Source organism: Calonectris borealis, chromosome 15, assembly GCF_964195595.1.
Source record: "Calonectris borealis chromosome 15, bCalBor7.hap1.2, whole genome shotgun sequence".
In the NCBI taxonomy this organism is placed as follows: Eukaryota; Metazoa; Chordata; class Aves; order Procellariiformes; family Procellariidae; genus Calonectris; species Calonectris borealis.
The window spans coordinates 13,078,864-13,103,116 of NC_134326.1; the positions used below are offsets into that span (position 1 = coordinate 13,078,864).

General features: G+C 42.1%; 1 protein-coding gene across 2 annotated transcripts in view; it reads left to right on the forward strand.

The window, feature by feature from the left end:
- The window catches only part of SGCD (sarcoglycan delta), a 258,375-nt gene that overhangs the window by 158,452 nt on the left and 75,670 nt on the right, over positions 1-24,253 (forward strand). For both annotated transcript variants that reach the window (XR_012675910.1, XM_075164266.1), the window contains exon 4: positions 16,494-16,595. Coding sequence is in view for 1 of the 2 variants with exons in the window: in XM_075164266.1 (XP_075020367.1) it covers positions 16,494-16,595 (102 nt within the window). In the remaining variant the exon portion in view is untranslated. The remainder of the gene's footprint in view (positions 1-16,493; positions 16,596-24,253) is intronic.

The window sequence follows — 24,253 nt, forward strand, 5'->3', positions numbered from 1 at the left end:
CCTATTGTTTATCAGAATTGCTATAGGTTGTGAAAAGAAGGGCTTTGGCCATGCTGTCTTTCTGTTAGCAGGAGCCAAAGAATCAAAACATATGCAATGGTAAGGTAGCTTTTTGACATTTCTACAAAAAGACTGTGGAAAAATCTTAAAAACATTTGAAAATTAAGAGAAAGAACCCTAAAATTTACAAAACATCTGCCATTGTGTGAGTGTCATTCTGAGATAATCAGGTCAAATATATGCTGTTCTTCCCGTCTAAACAAATGGGTTATATAAAAAAAATGATGGCAGGAAACATCTTTGGCCAAGTGCAGTAATAATAATATTAATGCAAGTGTGCTTTATTGCAAGGAAGAAATGTTATCACTCCAATTACCTATAGAGGAGATTTGAAAAAATCCTAATAGGAAACAATTTAGGCGTAACTGTGAAGTTATTATTTCAAAACTAGATGTAATCAGTTACCAACAATACACGGTATGGCTTAATTAACAGTTGAAGTACATGAAATCTCTAGGGGGTCTGTCTGCACTAGTGTTTAGGGACATACTATAACTCAAGGTAATTGAATAGCAATTAACTTGAGTTAATGAACGTGCATTCTTGGGAAGACACACAACGGTTAATGGATCAGCCCAGAATGAACCATTAAGCACACACCCGTTTGTTTTGCTGAACAAGCATCTACTGAATGTCCATACTAGAATATATAAGGCCGTTAATTAACTTGAATTAATAGGCATTTATCTCTACTCCCATTCCAACTGAAAGACACTCTCTAGATAATCCTAGGACAGCTGTTGATGTTTCATGGCTAAGGCAATTAAAGATATTACCACTATTAAGCATGGCGCAAGCTTTTGTTAACTACAGGCCTTTAAAACAATATGAGCAATAAACAGGAGTTTGAAGTCTATGAAGTGGAATTCATGTTACATTAGTGAACTAATTGAACTAATGTGGAGACTGGCTTTCATCAAAATTTGAGACAATACAGAAGAGAAAGCCCATTTCAGCAACACCACGCACGCGCTCCCCGTTTGCACGGTGTCAGCGTGTTGTAGAGGTGAAAACTTGAACACGCGCGGCCATTAACCAGTGAGTCAGGGTCTGCATTTATCAGCTGAAAGAGAACCTGATTTTCAAATGTTTTCTGTTTGTTCAGAAAATAAAAGGCAGTTTTATGCTAGAATTCCTTGAGTGATTGTAGGGATAGATAAGATGTTTCTTGGAACTTGAAGAACACAAATATTTGAACATAGTCCCAAATACAGTTAGGAGCCAAAACATGGAGAGCTTACAAATTTAAGTGACTCCTTTTGAAAGATTTATAGTGAGCTTAACAAGACACTAATAATGTACAAAGTCAATAGCCAGAGGAGAATTTAAAAAGCCAATCTATAAATAAGTTGTTTGCATTATCTACAAGTTAAGTAAACAAAACTGTGTTTTTCAGTGATTTAGGAATCTCTGCCTTACTCTTAACAAATAAGAAATTATGTAGGAAAAAAGCAGAAAAAGGAATCATTAAAAATTAGTTGCTATGCAGGCAAAGCAATTACTTTTAACAATACAGCAAAGTGGAGTTCAGTTCATTCAGTGTAAATGCTGCAAGGTTCCTCTAAAAGTTCGGTACACCCACAGACCTGACTTGTTTGTTCAACTACGGCTGCATTTATTCTGCATAGCACTTTTTGAAGTAAAACGTAGTTTCACTGGAAAAGGACGGTGTGTAATGAAACGGTGACAAGAGACCTGCAGGAAATGAAATAGCTGAAGGGTCGTACGGGTAAATTTGTACGGCACGATGCAGTTTTGTGTAGGAACCACGAGGTCAGTTATTTAGAGCTCAGTGAAGTGTTGCACTAACAGAGTTATGGTGCTGCTGCTGCCAGCTCCTCCACCTCCAGTATCTCTGCGGTGCTGGGCAGTGCCGTGCAGATGTACCCATGTTGGATTTGGAGGAGCACGCTCCCTTGGCAAGGGTTGGAGTGGTCTGCAGGTGAGATCTAGAGAAAAATGGAGGGTTTGGAGATGCTGAGCACTGTTGAGCTCAGTGCACACATTGGAGCAGCTGTGTCACCCCTCCCACCCATCGCCCAGCCCCAGCCCTCCCTCCAGCGCCCTTTGCCCAGGCCCTTGGGATGTGTCTTCTAAAATCATCCTGGAGAGCCCGAGAGCCCTGTGCGGCCGTGGGGCAGGTGTGCCTGTGGTCCGTGAGAGGACCAGCTTGCACATACACCATTCAATGCCTCTGCAAGAGCTTCTGTGGCCAATTCCAGCCAAAAGAGGTTTGGACTCTGATCATCTTGAGCCATGAATTACGGTGAGAAAAAAAAAAATATTAGCAGAGGGTCCTCTTTCATGTCACAGTAAACAAAGCCGTTCATAGGTGACAAAGAGTTTTGCTGAAGGTGACTTGGGTCCTCTTTGGCACACCCTTGGTACTTCAGGCTGTTCAAAATGGGCAAAGGTGGAGGCTCTGAACTAAAATCTGCGAATGCAATTAATGTGTTTCATTTCAGTTATCTGCACATCATTCACGGAGCTGTCTTGAAAGAGACAAATTAATGACTATTAAGAATTTTATACCCTGCTATTTTCTCTATTTACTGATGTTACTTTCCATCGCTTCTCCAGAAATACTTAGTCTGATGTTTAACAATCGAAGCTATTATTATCTTAACTTACATAAGATTTTCTTCCCCCATGATAGCTATTGAGAAAGGGGGGGGGGGAACCAAACCGCAAACCTTTAGCAGGACTTTAACAAACTCACTGCAGAGTTTCATATTAGATGTGATACACCTGTATTGTAGAAGCAGTGCAGAGCTGCCGAGGAATAGAAAGAGGTGACCAATCTGAGCCAAAATGAAAATGTTTCAGAGAAATGCTGAATGAGGGATGGGTTTGAGTCAGGGAGATTTTATTTTTGGCTTTCCATAGCTTTACTGTAAATTTCATTTCATTTTCATTTCTGTTGAAATACTGGCCCTAGACACATCAGTAAGCTTTGAAAATACAGGTTGTTAATGACTTTGCAGCTGAATCCCAATTTTCTTTCTGTGTATTTTTTTGCGTAGCAGAAATACTCCGTGTGTCTATATAATTAGTGTTTTAATGTTTGTTTTCCTTCAGTTGAGTCTGCCTTTTGAGATATTCCTTTAGTTCTTTCATCATTTCATCATTTCACAGAAATTAAAATTCTGCCTGAAATAACTCCAACTATCCTTAAGTTACATAGAAAGGATTTTCAGCTCCCAAACAGATCTTTTCAAGTTTACTCTTAAATAAGGTCTTTAACGTTACAAAGACTTGCACTGCCACTTCTTAAGCACTGTGGGTTTTTTACTTTTTTTATTTTGGAAAGGATATTGTTGACCACTAGCAAATACTTACATAGTTTTTCGTTTAGTAGAAATATCCTGTACTTGGGCAATGGCTTGTATTTTAGCAAATTCTAGGACTTCTGACAAAGTCTTGCAACATTTTGATCTGCAGCATTTGCTGCTTGCATTTGGTAATAAACATTGGAAATAAACATTATGACATAACCTTTAAGCATTTGAGGAATAAACATGGCTTTCTAAGGAATGTCTCCTACAGCCTACTGAAGCTTGGAACACTAATTAAAAGTAAGAGATTTTTGTCAGACATCTCATAATTTAGAAATTGTTTTATTAAGCAGCAAACGTCCCATACGAGTGTCTTCTTGTGAGCTGGTCCCATTCGCCATGTTAGGAATTTTAGTTATTTTTCAAGGATTTCCTAGAAATATGCAGTGTATTGCATTGATTGCCAAGACTGCTAAAGTCTTTAAGGCTCTACTAATAACTGAAAGGAAAAAAAAAGATTTTTTTTAATAAACCTTGAGTGAGAAAACAGCTGTGATATGTAGCCATAGCTGTATCTATAAACTATATGTTTCTTACAGCATCAACAAAGACAGACTTGAAATAACCAATTAGAATAATAAACTATAACACTTGGATTAATACCTCTCCCTCAACAACAAGATCACTGACCGCACTTACCGTAGTTACTCTCATTAATAGTCCCATTCAAGAAAGATATTTGTAGGTGCAGTATTTTACCCAGGACTTCACAAGGTATCCGACAGCTGGCATTGAATAAGACATTCAAAAGCGTATCACCAGTAATCCGTCTCAATTCCTTGTTTATTACCTTTGCAACTTTCTAGCAGTTTTGTCAATAAGATATTGCTTCTAGCAGTGTGACTTTATTCTTACATTAATATCCCAAATTTATCATAAGGTTCTAAATTTCCTCCGGTCACCAAAATGTCCCATTGAGCCATTTAAGCTCCCTGAAACGACATTCTTTATCTGTAGCCTGGGAAAAATATTTTTTGCCCTATATCCCTGAGTGTTTTGAGATTAAATTCACTAAAGTTGTCAAGTAGGTCAGCAATGAAAGCCAAAACAAGAGAGAGAAATCTTGTTTGGGATTTAGGAGGATGGGAAGGGGAGGAGGTAAACAGCGGTGCAGAGCTCCTACCCCGTTGTCACAGCCGCGTCCCAGGCAAAGCTGCCGGCGTGCGTCCCTCGGAGAGGGGAAGAAATCTCGTGGCTTCAGGCAGTCTGAAGACAGGCTGTGGATGCTCAGCCAAAGGGAAATACAAATGTTTGCCTCGGCATTTTTTGCTCTATGCTTTGTGTTCTTTTAAGGGATAAAAATTCCTTCTCGAGCATTTTTGGTCCCTAACCAAGTGCAGCGGTTAGCCATTATGTGTCATTATCCCCCGGTGGTTCTTCTTTTGGAAAGAAAAGTCTTATCCAGGCAGTAACAAGCACAGGCTGCCAAAATGGCCAAAAAGCTGTAAGAAAAGTCTCGGTTGCCCTCGGAGCCCTGTCTGGACCGTGATGGAGAGCTGGGTCCCTCTTGCTGCCTCTGAGCCAGCCCGACTCTGCCTGCGAAAGGCTGCGTGGAGGAGCTTACCGGGGCACTTCCAGCCAGCAACGCTTGCTGATCGAAAACATTTCACGGAGTTCATTATTTTAACATTATTTTAATGTAGCCTGATCCTGTCTACCATCTCGCTGCGTGCTACGATCTGCATGCAAGCGTGCCGAGCGCCGGTCAGGGCTGCCCCGTGGGACTAGGCAGCTGCTCCCGGCGAGGGCTGCATCCTCCTCCTGCGACTTGTTGGTTTATTTTCTTGGAAAAGTTCCTAGGGAGCATAACCAGGGGCTTCTGCCAAACCTTGCAGACACTGGCTAGAGAGTATAACGTGTTTAAATTGACGGCATCGCGCGCTCTGCTCGCCCTTGCTCGTTCTGCCAGGCTGGAGAGGGTGGGCATCGCTTCTCACTCTCGCTGGTGTTGCTGCAAAACTGCAGCCAGGAGCAGCTCGCCTCTGGAATGCACATGGCCTGGCAGAAGGTTCAGACGTGGTTCACAATAAAGGAAATCCAGATCTGAGACACTTAGTATTTATTTTAAAAGATTTAATTATTTAGATGATCTTGGTGCTGGTTTTTAAAAAAAAAAAAAAAAAGCTGAGGTGATACACACAGCAGATAAATAAATAAATAAGTATGCAGATTATGAGTCACTTGCTTAATTTGTTCCTGCTGGTGTCGTTTTAGAAAGGAGCAGAAGAAATGCTAATATCCCCAAATAAGGCATATTTCTGTAATGAAGTGACACACAGAGCTATGTTCTCTAAAGGCCAAAGCGCGGTAGGAGCAATCACTTTCTTGTGACTTTAAGACTCTCTGTTTAAAAAAGTATTAAAAAAAAAGGCGCTGTGTCTTGCTCTGCTGTAGTTTGCCGATGCCAGTTATGTATTTTTGCATGTGATTCTTGGCTATTTCACATAACTGCCTGATTTTCACGCACATAATATTGTACTCCTGAGTTCCAAGAGAATCTCTTGGCATCTGGCAAAAGTCCCCGATGACTCAGTAAGCACCCACTCAATAAATAATTTGAAATTAAAAACACCCCACACATGGGTTCTGGGTAGGAAAAAGGGCCATTTTGCCTTTATTTTCCTCAAAAAGTAAACAGTAGGAAAATTATCTCAATGTTTTCCAGTTACTTTTCAGCTCAAGGAGTACAAACTACTATGATGATAATTTTGGAAATTATATCGGAAAGCACCGTCTTGCAGGATGCTTCTGGACTCGGGTTGATGACTAGCAAGCTCCTAGTTCCCTTGCTGTGTAATGATCATTATTTTTATTCTGGTGAACACTTTTAAATGTGCACTAAAAAGCTGTGAAGACGACAGGGGGCATTAAGCATAATGCATCGTCTGGCAAGGAGGCAGAGGAATGCAAACCACAGCGAGGAGAGAGAGTATCTGAAGTCTGAATTATTGGCATTTGAAAGTTGCTAAAATTAACCTGTTGTTTCTTAGGAGCAGGATATATATATAGTTTCTTAGCTACAGTGCTGTGACACAACAAGGTGCTGGAGAGAAACCTTGGGAGCTCTTCCTTTAACTCAGCTTTCTCGTATGACTGTCGGTGGATGCCTGACTTTGTGCCTCAGTTTCCCCTTACAGGTGTTCACGTGTGTAAGCATGCACACAGTATAGCGTGTGCCATGCACAGATGCGAGAGCACGTATAAGGTGTGTTAGATGGCTGTAAGTTAGTTCTGACGCTGAATACTTCGGGGAGGAGTAAATGATGATAAGTAATTAAACTGCTGCTTATCCTCCGGTCCTCCCTAGCTGCTCCTGGGCGGTCGCAGCCCATCACGGAGCATTAGGGCAAGCCGTGGGGGCGTGGTTGCTTTTGGCTGTGCGTCCGTCCCCCCCAGCAAAGTGCAGCGGGGGGTTTCCTCCGCGTGCCACGACCTGCAGCGGCTGCGGCACCCTGCCTCGAGGAGTGCCACCGCGGCCTCGCAGCCACGGGTGTTTTGCAGAAGCCCTTCATTTCCCACCTCTTTGCTCCGGGGCCAGGTACCAGGTGGGTGTAAATTGGTGGAGCTATTTGAAATCAGTAGATGCGCTCCACAGATCTGATCTCATTCTTTGCCCACCATTTGCAGTGGCGAGGGACCCTAAACATACCCATATATTTTCCTCTATGAATAATTATTTGCTGGCAATTGTTCAAAAAGCAATAGAAGCAATATACTTTTTCAGCTTCTCTGGGAGCAGCGCTTTCAGTTCTCTCATTTCTTTGCTGTCCCCAGAGCCTCCCTTGCTAACAACAATGTCATATACACACTGTAGATAAGTCTGGAAGACAGTTTAAATTATTTTTCAGTATATTCTGATAGTGGAAGAGCAAAATCATATATTTTTGTGACAAATACAGCTATAAAAATTCTGTGGTGGTTCCTTAGCCATGAGGGCAGCTTCTTAACAAGGGGACTATGGATTCATCTTAACACAGAGAATTTGATTTTAAAGCAAATTTCTTTTTACCTACCTGTGCAAATAAATTGAATGTGCCCAATCTCCTATTTCTTATTGAAAGTATGAGTCTTGATTAAAAAAAAAAAAAAAAAGAAATCATTAAAATAATCCCTGAAGCCACTCTACATCAGTATAGATGGAATCACATTTTTGAAGTATATTTTATTTCATGATATGTGTTTATTGTTTTGCCTGGCAACCCATTTATTTTCTGTTTGAATCCTGTTGCACACTCCTGAGTCCTAGGTTTATCCCAGTTACCCATAGGCATCCAGAAAGGATGCCTAGGTCACCTCGGAGGAGCTCCACAGCGCTGGGAAGAAGCACTTCCAGGGAGTGACTTGGGTGCTAGGTGGACTCCGTCGCCATTTTCTCTCCCCCGACTGCAGAGGTAGCACGGGGTGGTTGTCTTCCAAATGCAGGCCCATCAGTTAAATGCCTAATATTAGCTGAATCCAGGCTCAGAAGTGATTCATTGAAGTGCATGGAAAACATTCCTCCCCATCCATGTTTTCTCCTGGCTTTTGGAAATAGAGATAATAGTAGAGGAGAGGAAATGAAGCAACTGAAAATAGGAGTTCGCGTCGTGATTATCCTACTTCGGAGGCCGATGTTGCTGTAGCAGCGAGTGTAAATGCAGGCGCGGTGGGTCCTGAGAAGGTCAGTGCCACAGGTGCCTCCTCAGCATTCCTGTAACCTGGAAATCAGCCTGCTGAGAGGGAATCTCAAACGTGCCTTTCGGACGGGGCTTGCGAGGGCGGCCACGGCCCTGCTCGGTCTCCCTCCACCTCTGCTTGTGTTTCTGGTATCTTGAGCGTTGGCGTGGATCTTGAACAGGGGTTTGAAACCAGAGCGTCGTTGCGCGAGCCTCATTTCTTTGAACAAAGCCGGTATGAGGCTCTAGCTAGCACCCCCGAGTTGTTCTGGCATGTTCACATCGGACAAAAATGACCCAGTAATGGGCCCCACGTCCAAGAGCTCACCTTCAGAAACGCCGCGTGGGACTGGTGCTTTCCTTTTCACGCTGTCAGGCCTTAATCTGCCAGCTTCATTGCTGGTCGGGGGGAATTGCTAAATACTGGATTAGTCAGAAAAATCTTACTTCAGAGTGTAAGTACAGAACACAAAAGGGATCCACTAAGATAGTGAAAGGAAAAAAAAAACCCTCCTTCTCCCTGGAAACGTCTTCCAGCAATATAAAGGTGAGTGAGGTCAGTTCGGCCTTGGTGTAACTTGGAGGAGTGATGCCACAGAGGATGTTTTGTCCGAGATCTTTATAGTTTAAAAAGAAGAAGTGTTTATTCTATCCTTCATTCGGTGATTGACAGACTATCATAATTCAGGAGTATTAGGCCATAATTTATAAAACCTGTTTCTGCAGCCCATTGAACTGTACAGTGAATTTATGTGCTGATTTTATCATTGAATTGCTGCATTATAAGAGTACTTGGTCCTATGAGTATAAGAATCTTTTTTTTCCACTTCTGAGTGCGCACAAATTTCTGCAGGATGGGACTTTTCCCTTCTAGTTAGCATAATTATGGTAATGAGCTAGACTAAAAAAGATGGAGAGTTCAAGGGACACATTTGGAATATATGTTGATGGTAAGATGTGAAACCTTACTATTTGCATTGGAGCAAAAAAGCAGAAAAACGCTCAAAAAAACATGGCTCATTTTATAATGCTTCAGTGCCAAAGTGCTCCATAGCAGGGAGTTGGGAGGCATGAAAGGCAAATTTTGATTTCTTCTCTGCCATACCAAAGGAAGGGGAAATTATTACCCTAGAGAGGAATTCTGCATCTGATCGTTGTGTTGTAGTAACAATGTTGGGATTCACAATCATTTCCCCAAAAGGTCTGCTAATCTTTTTCCCTGCAAAAATGTACTCTCAGATGGGGTGGCTTATTTCATAAAGTCCTGGTTTTGTTGTGCCACCCATGATCATACTTTGAGTTAACTCACTAGCAGTTTGCTTTGAAAAGAAATACCTCCTGCCCAGAGTAGTTCCAGCAATATGCAGTAAATCCTGAGCTGAGCTTTCTTCAAGCTCTGGCTGAACGATTTGTTTAGAAATTATTCCAGCACTAGTTTGGAACTGTTTCAAGGGATGGGATTTAGTTTCTTTGGTCAGTTGTAACTTACTTGAAACAGTAATTGGAAAACCACATTTGATCCTGTTCTTCTTGCTTCTTAAGACTTTTCTCTTTAACTTCCACTAAAGCCAATGCACAAGTTTCTTTTGCCTTCAATGACAGCTTCATAGGGCTCTTCGAGTAATCTTCATAATAAATGGCATTGGCTCCGGCGAGCACTCGGTCAGTGTGGAAGGAACAGATAGAGGGGAAAGGCGCTGTGGGAACGTGCACGTGGAAGACGTCCCTAATGCCATCATGGCATGAGTCTGATGGGAATGAAGTCGAGATTTTCTGCATCGCAGCTCATTGCCGTAACTGTGAGATGTCCTCTCAGTTTTGTGCTCTCCTCATTGTATCCCCTCTTCTACTGCCTCTTTTTCTGCAGTCATGCAGAGGAACTCACAAAAACAGGAGTTCCCACTGAAAAGAAGGGCTCTGAGCTTTGCATAGGCTTGGTTTGGGCTGAATTTTACATTAACCATAATCGTCTGCAGGCAATTTCCTCCACTTGTACATAATTCCTTGGTAAGTTAGCAGCCACCTGACTTTCCTGCAGCTATCACAAATTATTTCACACCTGTGGAAGGAACTGAAAGTGCCTACATAGCTCATACAACTTTAACAGCAGCTTCTAAAGGTCATTTTCCAGTGGGTGACTCCCACAGCTGGTCTTTGCTCATTCAACTCCATGTCTCCCTGTGACAGATTACTGCAGTGCCAGAGATTATATAGAGGTGCCTTCTCACAGACTGTCACGAGCTTCTGGAGGGAGCCTTCTGCGAGTTAGCTGCTTGCTAGTCTTGCAATTTATAACGTTGTTTTAGTGCACCAATTTGCTGCAAAGATTTTGTGCTTCATCTGTGTCCCCGTCCTTCCCTGGAGAGGGCATATATGCTGTCTCGCAGTGATGCAGGGCACTTGGGGTCACCTTCCGTCACCCACCGGTGTCTCAGCACAGCTGTCCTACGCTGTGCCTATCACCTTTACATGAAAACACTACCGGTAAGACATCTGACAGGGGTGTCCGAGGTCAACAAGCAGGCAGAAGAAGAGGGAGAAGGATGCCAGTTGTGGACACGAAACCTTGCAGTGCGATTCAAAACATAAGCATGTATCTGTGCATACAGGGATACGATCGTATATGCTGTGTAACACTACATTGGCTTGGTTTTCTCTACTGTCCACACAAACCTGAATCTGTAGGTGAGGTCTTGAACCAAGGTCTTATGTCAGAGGTAGAAGCTGTCACACATTGTCTCCTTACCGTGGAGTGTACGTCGCCCTGGACTGTGCTGTGTAACCAGCTTTATAGGACTGGTGCTGCTGGTGGGTGTTTAGGCTCTCCAGGCTTCCGTAGGAAAATATTGCTGCTGATCCACAGCTGGAATCTTTAATGGGATCTTTACGGGGATCTTTATTGAAATGACAAATTAACTGAAGAAAATGAGGAGAAGGAGGGAGGCAGATCCTATTAGAGCAAGTAGGTGTTTGAGGCTGTGAAGAACTGACAGTGATGTTTATCTGTACAGACCTTCCTTGAATCTGTGGAATCTGGAAACATTTAATGTCAGGTCAGAGGTAGAAGAACAGCACAGAAATCTTGCCAGTAGGGGAAGAAAAAAACAGGTCACTTGCATTTGCTTTCCCCCCCCCCCCCAACTTTGGATGTATTGAGCTGTGTAATAACTTGCACATATCTGGAAGCAATGCAGAGCACAGCAATCAATAATACAAGCAACGATAATCAGGTGTTTCAGCCATCTGACATGAGCAGTCTCCAAAGCTAATTCTCTCCCACAGGACATTTTGCCAAACATAACTTCAGTTTATTCCTAGTAAAAAAGTAAATGCTTACCTGCCGTGCAGAGACAAACCTTGCCAACAGTTTTTCTCCTGAAAACTGAAATGGGGTGGAGGTGCAGGAAAAAGCATGGGGAAACACTCACCAGTGCCGGTGGTGGCCAGCAGATAGCGGGGGCACTCCGTGTTCCCCATCACTGGTGTTCCTAAAATCCTTAGAAAGACCTCGATAAACGGCAAATTTGCCTTCTATGCTCAGAAATGCCAGGAGAACAGAGGAAGTGTCTCCGGTTAGGTTGGCTGTTTTTTCTTATTTTTTTCTTATTCTGTTAACTGAATCTCCCCACTACCAGCCATACAATTTAAAAAAAAATTAAAGTAACCCACAGCTTTTAAAAAGGAAAACAAAAAAAAAGCTGGGCTTCACCCACATGTGTAGCCACAGTGCTAACCACAAGGCAGAGAGCAATGCTGGGCTCTTCCCCTAACACTAACACCATCATTTGTAATTGGTTGTTAAACTGAGTTGCTTCTCAAGCTAATAAAAAAAAAAAAAAAAATCCTTTCTCATTCAGCATCACCAAAATGAGATTTATGTTATTCAGGATTTTACCATTGCTCTCCCCTTTCAATACAGAGCAGTCAGCAGCAGCACATAAATTGTTATGCCGGCACATTACAAGGCATTGTATAAAAAGAGAGGTGGCATAGATGGTAAAATTGATGTGAAAGGTTTCACCATGCCCTACCAAAAAGCTGAATAATTCAAAGCAGGTGGTAATGGAAAGTTCCTGACTCTGTGCCTCCTGTTTGGAGCTTGCCTCCTGGAATCTCCCACAAATCTGGTTTGTGCCTGCACAACAAAGTAATTCACACTCTGCTGAGGAGTCTGCTAATAAAAAGGGGAGAAGCAAAGATTGTCAGGTGTCAGTGTATCAAATAATCAATACTTCTTTTTTTTCCCCCCCCCTTATTCACAAGCAATAGAGTGGCAGATAAGGATATATACCAATGACAGACACAATGTTTAATAAAATCTCATGGTCTCTGTCACTCTGGCCAGCTTTCTGCTACATTTTAAAGGTCATGGTCCATGAAATTTCATAGGAACTTTCATATATATTTGCTGTAGCAGAGTATGACATTAATTTGTTATTAAACCATATAATTTAGAGAGGAGGAAGATGCTTTATCAAAAACAACAAGCGAGGTAGTCTTTCATACAGTGATTTATCTCTAATGTATCTATATTTTGGGATCTCTATATAATTCTGCAAGCTGCTTATTTTTTTCCTAATGGGAAATAATGAATATGATTTAATAATGATTGTACTATAAGAGGCCAGGATACTCGTTAACTTTAAACTCAGATTACAACCTTTGCTTGTTTTTTGACCTGCTGACCCAGACTGTCACTGCAAAAAGCTGTCATCTTTAATCATGAGAAACATGAACAGCAGAGAGTTAATGGTGGTGAGAGTCAGTGCTGAGCATTGCATCCCAATCCCGAACACCAGGGAAGTCAAGAGAGAGTGTCTGGTGGGTGCAGCTTTTACTAGTTTTTGCAGCCGCCGGAGAAGAGAAAGGTGGGTGGAGGTCGGAGGTTGAGAAGGATCAAAGGTTGAGAAGAATAACATGGGGAAGTGTCTCTTTTTCTCCAACCCAGCGGTTTTGTAAGAGAGTACGTCTGCTTATATGATACAAATCAAATGTGTTCTTGATGTTTTGGTTGTAGGACATTGTCCCGTAGGCCTGATACCTCTTTTGGGATGTATAGGACCTGCTAGCTGTGAGCTAAATGTCCCATATGTATGTTTTTCATATATAAAAATCCTGTGGGGGACACTTGGGAGACAGAGGGTGAAGGACAGAAAGGAAGAGAAACATGTAAGAGAAGAGCGGAGTGGAATGCTGGATCTGTATTGCGAATCGGGATAGAATACAGTTGTGAGCCATCGAAATTGCTGGTTTGCCACAGCTTCAGTGGTGACTTGACAAGTCCCTTTATCCTTCGGTCCATGTTACTGGTAAAGTATTGTCCCACTCCAGCTCAGGAGCAAGCCCTGGAAGTGGTCAGGATTGCGTATCCACAGAGGTGGTCATTCTTGCAGCTATATGAAGCATATACCAGCTCACGTGACCTGCAATTTTTCTTAATGAAACCAGAGAAGAGCCTGCAGTGTGAAAGCCCTCAGGGTTTCTAACCTTACTGAACTATCTATTTTGGGAAAAAAATTGTAGAGTTTTATTAGGAGCACAAAATGTGTGAGGGTCTGCAGATAGCTGTAATAATTCCTGCTCACTCAAATCGCAAAGCATACCGCTATCAAAATTTAATCTGGGCTCTTTGGAGCATAATCATATTTCACTCATTTTCCGTCATCCTTTTGCTTGAGATAAATGAGCCCCTTCTGTGCCACCACCAACCCAGAATTCATAAGCCAGTATTTTACACCCGGGACAAGGCATGTAGCAAGTGGCACTTTATGACCCATCTCTCATTCCCCTCCCTTCAACAATCAATAGCATTTTCAGCATATGTCTCTATTTAAAGTTTACTTACAGCTTTCATTTCAAAATGAGGTGACAGCAGTCATTTTATTGCCCAGCACTCCTAAGCCTGCCTTTGTTCATAAGACACCACACTCCAGCAAAAACGATCTTTCCTTGGCAGGGTACACCCTGGGAGCGATACTTCTTGGAACGGGAGAACCTCTGGCAAGTGACCAGTGTAACTGCTGAGCCATGCTATGTCTTTGATTTTTATCCCTCCAAATTCGTGCCTTCTGGCAATAGTTCATTCAAATCTGTTTTGGTTAGCCATTCCCTTTACTGACTGATTTCCTCTTGCGGTGCTGGAGGTGCACACGCAATGGGAGGAAGAGAAAGTAGACAGAGGTGTTTTATTTTTTGCAGCTGGATTAGAAAACATGCACGATGTATATCCAAATACACGTGGTTTTCCTGGATTTTCCTGGTCTTCTCTTGATCTTCTTAGGGCTTCTACCCAAGTACATACCCCTTTCCTCTAAAATCCCTGAAACACCTGTGAGTTAGGCGCTGAGGTGGCTCTTTTGATTTGGACTTCAGTGTTTAAGGACAGGCCTAGCAGCACTTGAGAAGAAGGCAGCCCAGTCCCTCCCAATGAGTCCCTAAATTGCATGAGATGCCATGGAGTCCGTATGGCATGTCCATATTTATAGATTAGTAATTCCTCCAAATTACTACTCCTGCCATCCTGTGGCCTGCATGACCCTTGGTTTCAACATCTCTCTCACTGTAACACGAATCCTGTTGCCGTAAGTGCTGATGTGCGTGTCCCTCGCTGCAACGTCCTCCCCACGCTGAGGTCCAGATAGTGTAGGTTTTGTGATTATTGTATCCTGCCTGATCTTGGAAGCCCGAGGCATCACATAGCATCATCCTCCTGCTTCTCTAGCCTGGAGAAATGGAAAAAAAAAACAGGTGGGAAGATTCCTTAAGGGGCATGTTTGAGGATTGTTGTGCCTGTTCTTGACTACCCAAGTCTTGGTCATGCCCCAATCTTAAATTATACATGTGGAGACATAGCTTTTGCTAGCGCCAGTCTCAAATACTAGTGATGTCAGTCAAATTTATGCTAAAAAGTATTTTTCAGACCATCTTTTTCTCAGAAAAAAAACCCAACTCACCTCAATCCTTGCAGACTTTGACAGTCACCCTGAATCTTAGAAATAATACCTTGCATTTGTTGTGGTTTTGATTATACATTTACCTTTGCAATTCCCTCCCCGCACCTTGTTCCTTACACACACACCCCCCTTTCTAAGCAATTATAGCCTAAATGAACCTAAATCCCTCATCTTAGTAAAAGTTACAACTTTCACAAGTTAAAGGTGAAGTATAGTTTGGTCCAATTCTGCTCTGTGCCAATGTATCCGTATACCTGTCTTACTGCATAAAAACCATAAGAAAAACTCATGTAAAATTTTGACATATATTTTGCTTGCTATTATGGTTTGTCAGATGTTTCATTACGTCTTGGACACACATAACTAAACAATTTCTAAAGCAAATGGACTATTTGCAGTCACCTGCTGGAGGCCTGCAGCCAACCCTTCACGCCATTTGTCAAGAAGATTTCTGCCATAGAAGCGCGGGGAGCGGTGGGGACTGGGGGAGCCTGGTGCAGGGCTGGGGAGGGGGTGAGGACTGATAGCTGCAACTAGGAAATCCAGATGAGGAGAGGACAGAAATGCATGCTACAGTTACTTAATGCCTGGCCAGTGGACTTTGCAATGGTTGTTTGAAGGGCAGGAGAATGACTCAGGAGACCCAAACATTAGGATATAGAGGTTCAGATTGCTGGGATGTGCTTGGGCTGTGCAAGGAGCAGAGCGAGGGCTCTGATCCTGAGCTGATCATTGTCGGAGAGAAAAGCCAGGAGTTAGCCCAAGGCAGGAGAGCAGTCTGTTGGAAAGATATTCCTGTTGTGTAGTTGCTTCTCGCAGAACAAATACTTGCATAAATGTATATTCCAGTAAAGCTGTGTACCATCTTAACAATATCGAAAGCGCAGGAAAAACTGTGAGACTTGAAACTAATCAACAGGTTTCCACATCTTTTTGCTGTAAAGGCCGACAGCCCTAAAGAAACCCCATCAAAGAATCCATGTTTTGCAGAGATTTCCCCAAATAATAGGGGTCAAGTTCCCTACCACATCTTATTGCAATATTCCTACATAGCCAAACCTTATTCTGTCAGTTCGGTGAAATTAATCACATATTCTCTATATGGAGTTCAGTAGAATTAATCACATAGTCTTTATATTGATTTGCTATGAATGAGAAGGTATATTAATGTACAGGCAGCCGGTGAATATTACAGTGAATAGTTTCCTGTTAACACAGAGCATCGCTGCGTCTCTTTGAGTAGAGATGACTAGCTTAAAAGAACATCTTTCATCTCTGTAAATGGTTTACTGGGGGGCATTGCAGATTGCTCTGAATAGAATTTTTTTTCACAGAAACAGAGCTAAAATGATAACAGAAGTAATTGCATTCTCTAGTGCCTCCCAGTGCTTTACATGTTCTCCTCTATGGGGAAAAAAAAATCAGCTATTGGCAGCCTGGTGAATTTAGTAATTGTAACTAATGGCGTTGTTTCTTTTTGTCTGTTTTAGGATGGAATGGGGAACCTGAGAATCACGGAAAAGGGTCTAAAGCTCGAAGGAGATTCAGAATTCTTGAAACCTCTCTACGCCAAAGAAATCCGGTCAAGACCAGTAAGTTGTTGGGAAAGGAATAAGCACGTTTCTGTAGCCCTAACTGTAAAAAACTGTGAAGTGGCAGGGTGGCGTGGTTATCGGATAAATTACTTTGACCACTCTATACAAATGTAATTTGGGGAGTGAGACAGTGGGTGTCTTCGGGTACCTCGTCCAGATACTATGTCTTCTGGGCAGTTGAAGGTTGGTTCAACTGCCCAGAGGGTATAGTTTGTAGTTAAAATGCTTCCAGGACCTATGAAATTTCACATTGTCTTTTTGTCTCCTTTTGAGATAAATCATAAACAACCCTCAACTGAGAGCCATAATGTTTCTGAGGTGGAGGGATGGCAGGCAGTGAAATCCAGCTCGTGTTTAACTAGTTACTCCTTTTCTGCAGAGAGGTGACGCCTTGGCACAAGGGCCTGATCTGTTGTTAGCTGGCACAATAAACCTGTATTATGTGCTCAGTCCTATTTCATGTTGTGTTTTAAAATTATGTGCAGTTAAAATTCAATGCTGCTAGGAGAGACTGCTTGGCAAAAGTGGCAAGGATGTTAACAACTGAAAATGAGAAAGAACCCAAGTGTGATTGAAATAGCATTTTCATAGCAGCACTTCATTGACTGTTGGTGACTTTTGCTCTTTCTAATGCAATCCTGTTTGTCCTGAGCAGCTTTAAAATAACTGAAATGATGATAGAGAGTTTCCAGGATCCTTCTCAGAAGATGTCATCTATCTTGTTTCCTGATTCGAAGTGTTAATTTGAGTCAGATACCAACCTTCCATTTTGATAACAATGGCAGATAGCTAATTACATAAAGTTAACATCCCTTTATCACAGCATTTCAGTGGTCTTGTAGAAATTGAAACTTGTAGCATAATCAACACAACATCCAATACAATATCCGATTTAATTATTGAAGGTTGTAACCTCTGTAAGATGGCTAGGAATTGATTTGAACACGCATAATCATTTAGGAAGAAAAGTTAATGAGAAAACGTTTGTATCTATAAATGTTTTCACCCCTGAATTAAAACAGAACTGCGGAACCTTACACGTCGTACACTTTGTAACGTAAAATGTGTGGAAAAGGTGCAGCACTCGGTTTGATAAAGAGACTGACAAATTGCTACTTACATTTCTTTTTCTCTAGTTAGATTGCTGGAAATAATATTTGATTGCTGAGAGAACTGAGAACCACTTCTTGCTAGTGGTTTACGTATTATCATATTGATCTACATTTTAATATGGCAGGGGGGCCAAAAGGTGTCCCCTTCCTGAGGTTATGAAACTAGTTTCCATACCGTTGACAGTGTAATGAATGCAAGGAACAAGAAATAAAAAATAAGGCCTTTGTGTGTGTTCCTTGCATTATCCCGCCCCCAGGGTTATTTTTGCCAGAGAAGGATCTAGTTGCAAGCCAGAAGGTCTGGTCTACAGTGAGTTGGAGCATCCCTGCTGGCTTCAGTAGATGAGTCCTGGAAACTGTATTAACTATGTAGTTACATAAACCATGTGCATCGTTTCTCTGACTTCTCAGTGGAGTTAAACTGGAATAGCCTGTGCTGGCTTTCAGGTTGCTCACGATAATGCTGGAATTACTGTTGGGCTGGGGGCAACAGGGGCAATCCTGTTGAATTCAGTCAACTTCTGCTTTCTTGTGCTATGTGTGAATTTGGCCTCTTGTAAGCAAATGAAAGAGTTGCAGTCAATCAAAGGATGATAGTTACAGAATATTTAGAAATATTAATTAAATAATCAACGCTATATTTTTTTAAAGAACAGTAGTATGACCCAGTATGCTCTTGGAGGGAAGCGTACTAGCAATTCCTGAACTTGATGAATATTGCTAAAATAAAGTGCCAGACTCAGCACTCAGTAGTACAGATGGACATCCGTACTAATTCCATAGTAATCTTCTCTGGGTTTTCAAAGGTGCATAATGCAGCTTTAAATATGCAAAGTGTAACAGAAACAATATGACAAATAACAGCAAAATAAAGAGCATCCCAGAAATAAGCTGACATACAATATTTTTCATATGTTTAATTAAACAACCTAAGAGTTGTGTACAGTAATAGATAATGGTTTTATGTAAAGCTCAAAAGACTTTCAGATGCTGGTTATATATAGAAGACTTTCATTTAAAAAAAAAAATTAATTTCACTATCGTTCTGTGTAGCGGATGAAGGGGCATTGGTGCTGCATGGAAATGGCAGGGGAAGATTTGCTTTTTGTGTAAGTCGCTGCAGTCCTGTGACCTCCGTGGAGTGGGTTTTCCCACTTGCGTGTCTCTGCAGTGCCGCTCCCCACGCTGCCCTGCTGTGGGCAGAGCTGGGCAATTCCTGCCAAAATATCTCCAAAACATGAATTGTGATAAACCTGGAAAGCCTGAGTTTGTCACTGGTGCCTCTTCTCTGCTGCATCTCTTAAGACCCAGGAAGATGGTAATTAAAAGTACACACAGACTTGCTTTCCTAGGAGCTGTGCCTTCTGGTTTAAAGATAGTTTTGGACTTCCACTTACAAGTGGATTTCTTTTTCAAATTAATTTGGCAGGAAGGGAAGACCAAGGTTGAGAGCGGAGGAAAATCCCTCAAATGTCATCCCAAGAGACTGGCTGCCTGGGAACCTGTGAGGTTCTGTAATATGTGCCTTAAAGAGCCCTAGTAGGTAGTGCCCCCTTCATCCCTTCTGGACAGAGTAGTTGCATTTAGCTGTGCTCCTTTTGGAAGGGAACTTGTTGCAACTGGAATTACAACCAAGAAGAACTCCATCCTGTGGCATGCAATTGATGACAACCCACCAAAGGCATCTTTCTGGGAGTCCCTTTAAAAACATTAGCAGAAGGATTAGACCCAAGTGGTTCAATCCCATGCCGGAGAAGTGGCCGTTAAAATCACTGTCATGAACTGCCTTCTTAAAGCTTTCCAGACACCTTCTTTCTGCATCACCGCTGCCTCCTGTCTCACGAACGACACCCTCCAGGCTCGCTTTCCTTTTCCCTCACCCATTCAACAGTGACCCCCCCAAATCCCTCTCCATATAACGAGGGTCTCTGTTCCTGTTGTTTCCCCATCCTAGTCCTGCCTGAATAATACTCGGTTTGTAGTGCCTCCTGGATTAGGAGCCTATTTCTAAGCATGAGAGCGTGCAAATAAACATAACCTTGTTACTGAATGAGCCTAAAGTTTATCTGGAGATTAATGAATAGTAACTGGTGGTAGCAGTATTTGCACCCTCGTAGTCTTGTTTTAAAGAAATGAGATAGATGCGTTCCCTTTTCCAGGAATGATCAGAACATCTTAAACTCCCAGCTGAACATATTGCACACTAAACAGTATTTTCCATGCCACTTGCATGGAACATGAGCATCTTGCTGCCTTTAATTAAGAAGTTAACTGGACCATGAAGTATTGCCTGTGTAAATGAAAGTGATTTGTACTTAGTCAAGAAGGTGCATTAGGAATCCTCGCATTTCTTTACTTGCACATAAATTATGGAGATTATTAAAAATTGGAAGGGTCATCTATAAACCCATCTGTAGCTCAGCTGCACTGTCACTCTCAAAATGTAGCTGTCTTTCTAACTCTTGTAATTTATTGTGGACTATCATGTGAACCATCTGCTTGCTTATAAATCAGACAAACTTTGACTGAAAGTTGCACGCAGCAGCACAAATTGTTAATTTTATGTGCTGGAAGGCAATGGCAACAGTTTTGTGGTCTTCAGTCGTCATTGCCTTAATTTGAATAGAAATTTAAAACTGGAGATTTTCCTGCCTTTGTTGAGAAGAGCTGCTAACGAGCAGGTTGCTTGAAACTTACAGTGAGCACAGATTTAGCTTTCTTGGTGCAGTTGGGGTGTTTTGAAGCTTGCCCCATCCAGGTCTGTAAGTAACTTAAAAGGGGCGAGACAGAGAACAGTCTATGTGCATTTTCCGTTCCAATAACAACAGAAGTAAAATCCTGAGCCGTAATTATACAGGAAAATCAAGTGAATTACATCTCTCAGGAGCTGTGTGACAACCAATGTGATGATAATCTCAGCTTTCGGAAGCAGAGAAAGACATTGCCATGATAGGATTAGGATGGTTTTGCCCTTTCAGTGTTCGTTTCAAGTGCAGCGATAGAAAAAATAAATCTCAGTTTGCAAATGTTTACACCTGGGCTTATATTTTCTTACCCTGAATCCTTTTAAAGACGAGTATGGATTTGTCTGACCAAGATTTTTTGCAGTACGAAGTTCTTGCCTGGGGTCCTGCCCGTTCAGCTCCTGCAAACTCTCCCACTGATGGGTCGGTCTGGGAACACGATCTGAACACGGGCACCAGCCCTTCTTGTCTGCCCTCTGCTACCGGGGGCAGGTCCAAGCTGTTCTGTTGTTATACAGGTGTAAGTGGTGGCAAAATTCACTGAACAGATTTTGAGGAGATTTTAAATTCTTTTAAAAGAGATCTCTTAGTGTATTTAGCCGGTTTCATGTTGAAGGTCTCTTTCCCATTATTTTTAATCAACTGAAAAAAGAATTTAAAAGAAGAATCCTATACATCAAAGAAAAAAGCCTGAGGCAAAGTACAGTGTCTTTTTTTATTTTCCTTCCTTTGGGCAATGTTGGAGGTCCCTGTCCTGCTCCCTCCAGCAAGGAGTGTCTCGCCGAGAGCAGCGTGCTCGCTCAGAGCGTTGGAGCAAACCTGGTCTCATTTGAAGCCGTACGAAATAACTAGTGGAATAAAATAACTACAGCGGAAGAAGGACCAGGCCTGTCATTAACACTTGGCTGTGATTCTGCAAGGGCATCTGTTTGGTCTAAAAAATTCACAGTTGTGAATTAGGGCTGATAACTGCTATTCCCTTTACTGGTGTTTAGTAAGTTCTCATCAGCATAAAAGCTAGACTAGCAAGTGCATAAAATATGCTTGTCTGTACTTTACATTTTCCCCAGCCAGTATTTGAATTTTAAAGGAAGCTTTTAAGAGTGATAAATAATTATTTTGCCAATGTACTTGTCTCACTATGTTCAGATCTGGAAGAAGAGTGGTATAATTTTAAAGCACAGAAGCAGTTCTGTAATGGACGTATTCTTTTGTATTATTTGCTCTGCAGGTCTACCTGCCTGAAAGCTAAAAATACGCACTGATAAACAATAAACCATGTATTCGGATTAAACAATGACATGTGCCCACAATGGGGCATGCCTGCCTCATAGCCATGAATACATATTTATAAACAATATAACATACTAATTGGGATTAAAAGTCAACGTTCACCCATGAGGAAAAGCAATGCAGATGGCAAGATAATTGCAACTTTGTATGATGCTGAAACTGTGTAGTAGAAATCTAGCTTTCAGTAAAGGCTCAGATAGATAGCATAAAAGAAGGCTGCTATTTTTTGAGGAAGGAGACAGAATAATTCCTTTTCTTCCTTTGTCAGAGTTTACAGAGCAATAAAAGGATATTGAATTAGTTCCCGATGATTTGGTCTAGCAGAGTGCTTACGGATTTCAGCACGCTCACTGAAACCATCACAGGGTGGAAGCGGAGTTTGTCTCACCGTGCTGCCATCACTTCGCAGTCCCTGCGCACTCCCACCGCCTCTTTGGCCATTGCTCCTCCCAGCGTTTAGCTGTTCTGTTAGTGACCGGTTCTCTTCAAAGAAGAGAAGAATCTTCTTTTTTGCACATTAGGATACGAATGAGCCTGTAAGAGCTCCTGGCAGCTCGTGGAGATGTTGGTCTCCTGCCTCTGGAGCAGTTCAGCTGCCGCTGTGGCTTCAGGTATTGGAAACTCAACTATCCAAGGTTGACTTCTGAAGCCCGAAGTTTCTTCTAACTGCATCTTCATACTTACTGCTCCTTGGTTGATTTTTGGCAGCAGATGTTAAAATACTGTTTAAAATTATTAATAATTTAAATAATTTTTAAAAAGAACAAAGTTGCTCATGATGGCACAGCCAACAAAAGAAAGCTTCCTGCAGCCGTGCCTGGCCATCTCACATTCTCCCTATAGGGTTTCTTAAGCATTGGCTGTGGCACCACTCCAGATACCTTGTCAGAGGTTCTGTGCCAGTGTGCTTTTGCTATAAATGTCTCTCTGTTTGGTCAGTTTGAGTCCTGCTTGCCCAACAGCTATCAACAGAGGGGAGAGCTGGCAGTCAGCAGGACAAACAGTAAGAAGCAGCCGAGGCATCGTTTCGACAGAAGTGCCCTCACCTGATGCACAGATATTGTTGCCATCGCCATCCAAAGCAAGTTTGAGTCCACATATGGTAGTAGGCTGTGAGCATCCAGAGGGATTTATGAAACTGATATGCTCTCCACTTAATAAATTTCATTCTTAAGCAATAAAATCCAGAGAGCCTACTTCAGACTGAACCTTGGTTGCCCCAGCGCTTTGGGGGCAGTTAGTGGCTCTGTGATATTTCCAGTGTGCTGAAAAGGTGGAAGTTTAAGTAAATTTTACAGCAACTATGAAAACATTTCCCTCTAGCTTCATAGTAAAATTGGCCAGAAGTCTCTCCGCTTTGAATTTTGAAGGAAATTTTGTAGGTTGGCTGAAGGGGTACTTCAAATAACACCAGAATTGAATCTTTGCTTTGTCTGTTCCCCGTTGTTTGTCTAACAAGCTGGTGTTATGTGCCGCACACGTAACACACAACGGGGAACTGAAGTATCCTGCCAGCTGCAAAATCAGAGCATCCCAAAAAAGAGCAAGAGAGGAAGCTCTGAAGTAAACAAACTTTTTGAAATAACTCCACAAGTTGCATTTCAAAGCAAAATCTCGTGGAGGCTGCCTGTGGCATTTTGAAAAGGATTTCATTAAATGTTGCTAACTTGTCATAAGCTCTCTTAAATGGAAGGGTAATGGCTCATAACATTTGTAAGCTTTTTAATTTCATGCAATATGAGCAGTGTAATCAACACCTATTAAAGTCAATCAGCTGTGCCAAGTGGGCTACCTACCTCAGCTTTTGTCTATATTTTCATCATGGGTACACCTCTGAACTAACTCTGGGAACAACGTGTTTGTACTTTCTTATCCTAACATCAGTGGAGATTTTGTGTCCAGAAAACCCGGTATGGTCATTGCAGAAGTGTCTGAACCCATGAGCTGAATAAGCACTTTATAGTCAGTGGTTTTCACCTTCTAGGAGGGGAGTTTGGGCCATGGAGTTGATGCTGACTAGTGCACAGCTCTGGAGGGAAACATGGAGATGGAGAATTTCCCAAATGATCTCCCAATGTGTTTGATTTTTTCCCTTTGACAGGCGAAATTTCTCTGCTTGAGCTGGTTGTGTAAGGAGAGGGGAACTATTCAGATCATGTGTTTGTTTTGCCGTTCTGATCCGATTCCCATCTCCTCTTCATTTTAAACATTTGCAGATGGACTCTGCGGTCATAAAAACAAGTGGCGTGCATCACAGCTCAAAGTGAGCCGCTGGGTTAAGGCTGGATGCTCTGTGGTCTCTAAGCTTTTGCTTTGCATTTTTGGCATGATCCCAGAAATTGCTTGCATTCCAGAAGAGGAGGACAGTGGGGCTGAGTTTTGTGGTGGGGCTGTATGTCCATGGAAATGCTGTAAATCAGCTAACATCATGTTTTCAACTGAGTCGCGAGCCTTGAGACAGGACTGCAGGCACTAGAAGCTGAAAGAATAGAATAAACATTTGATT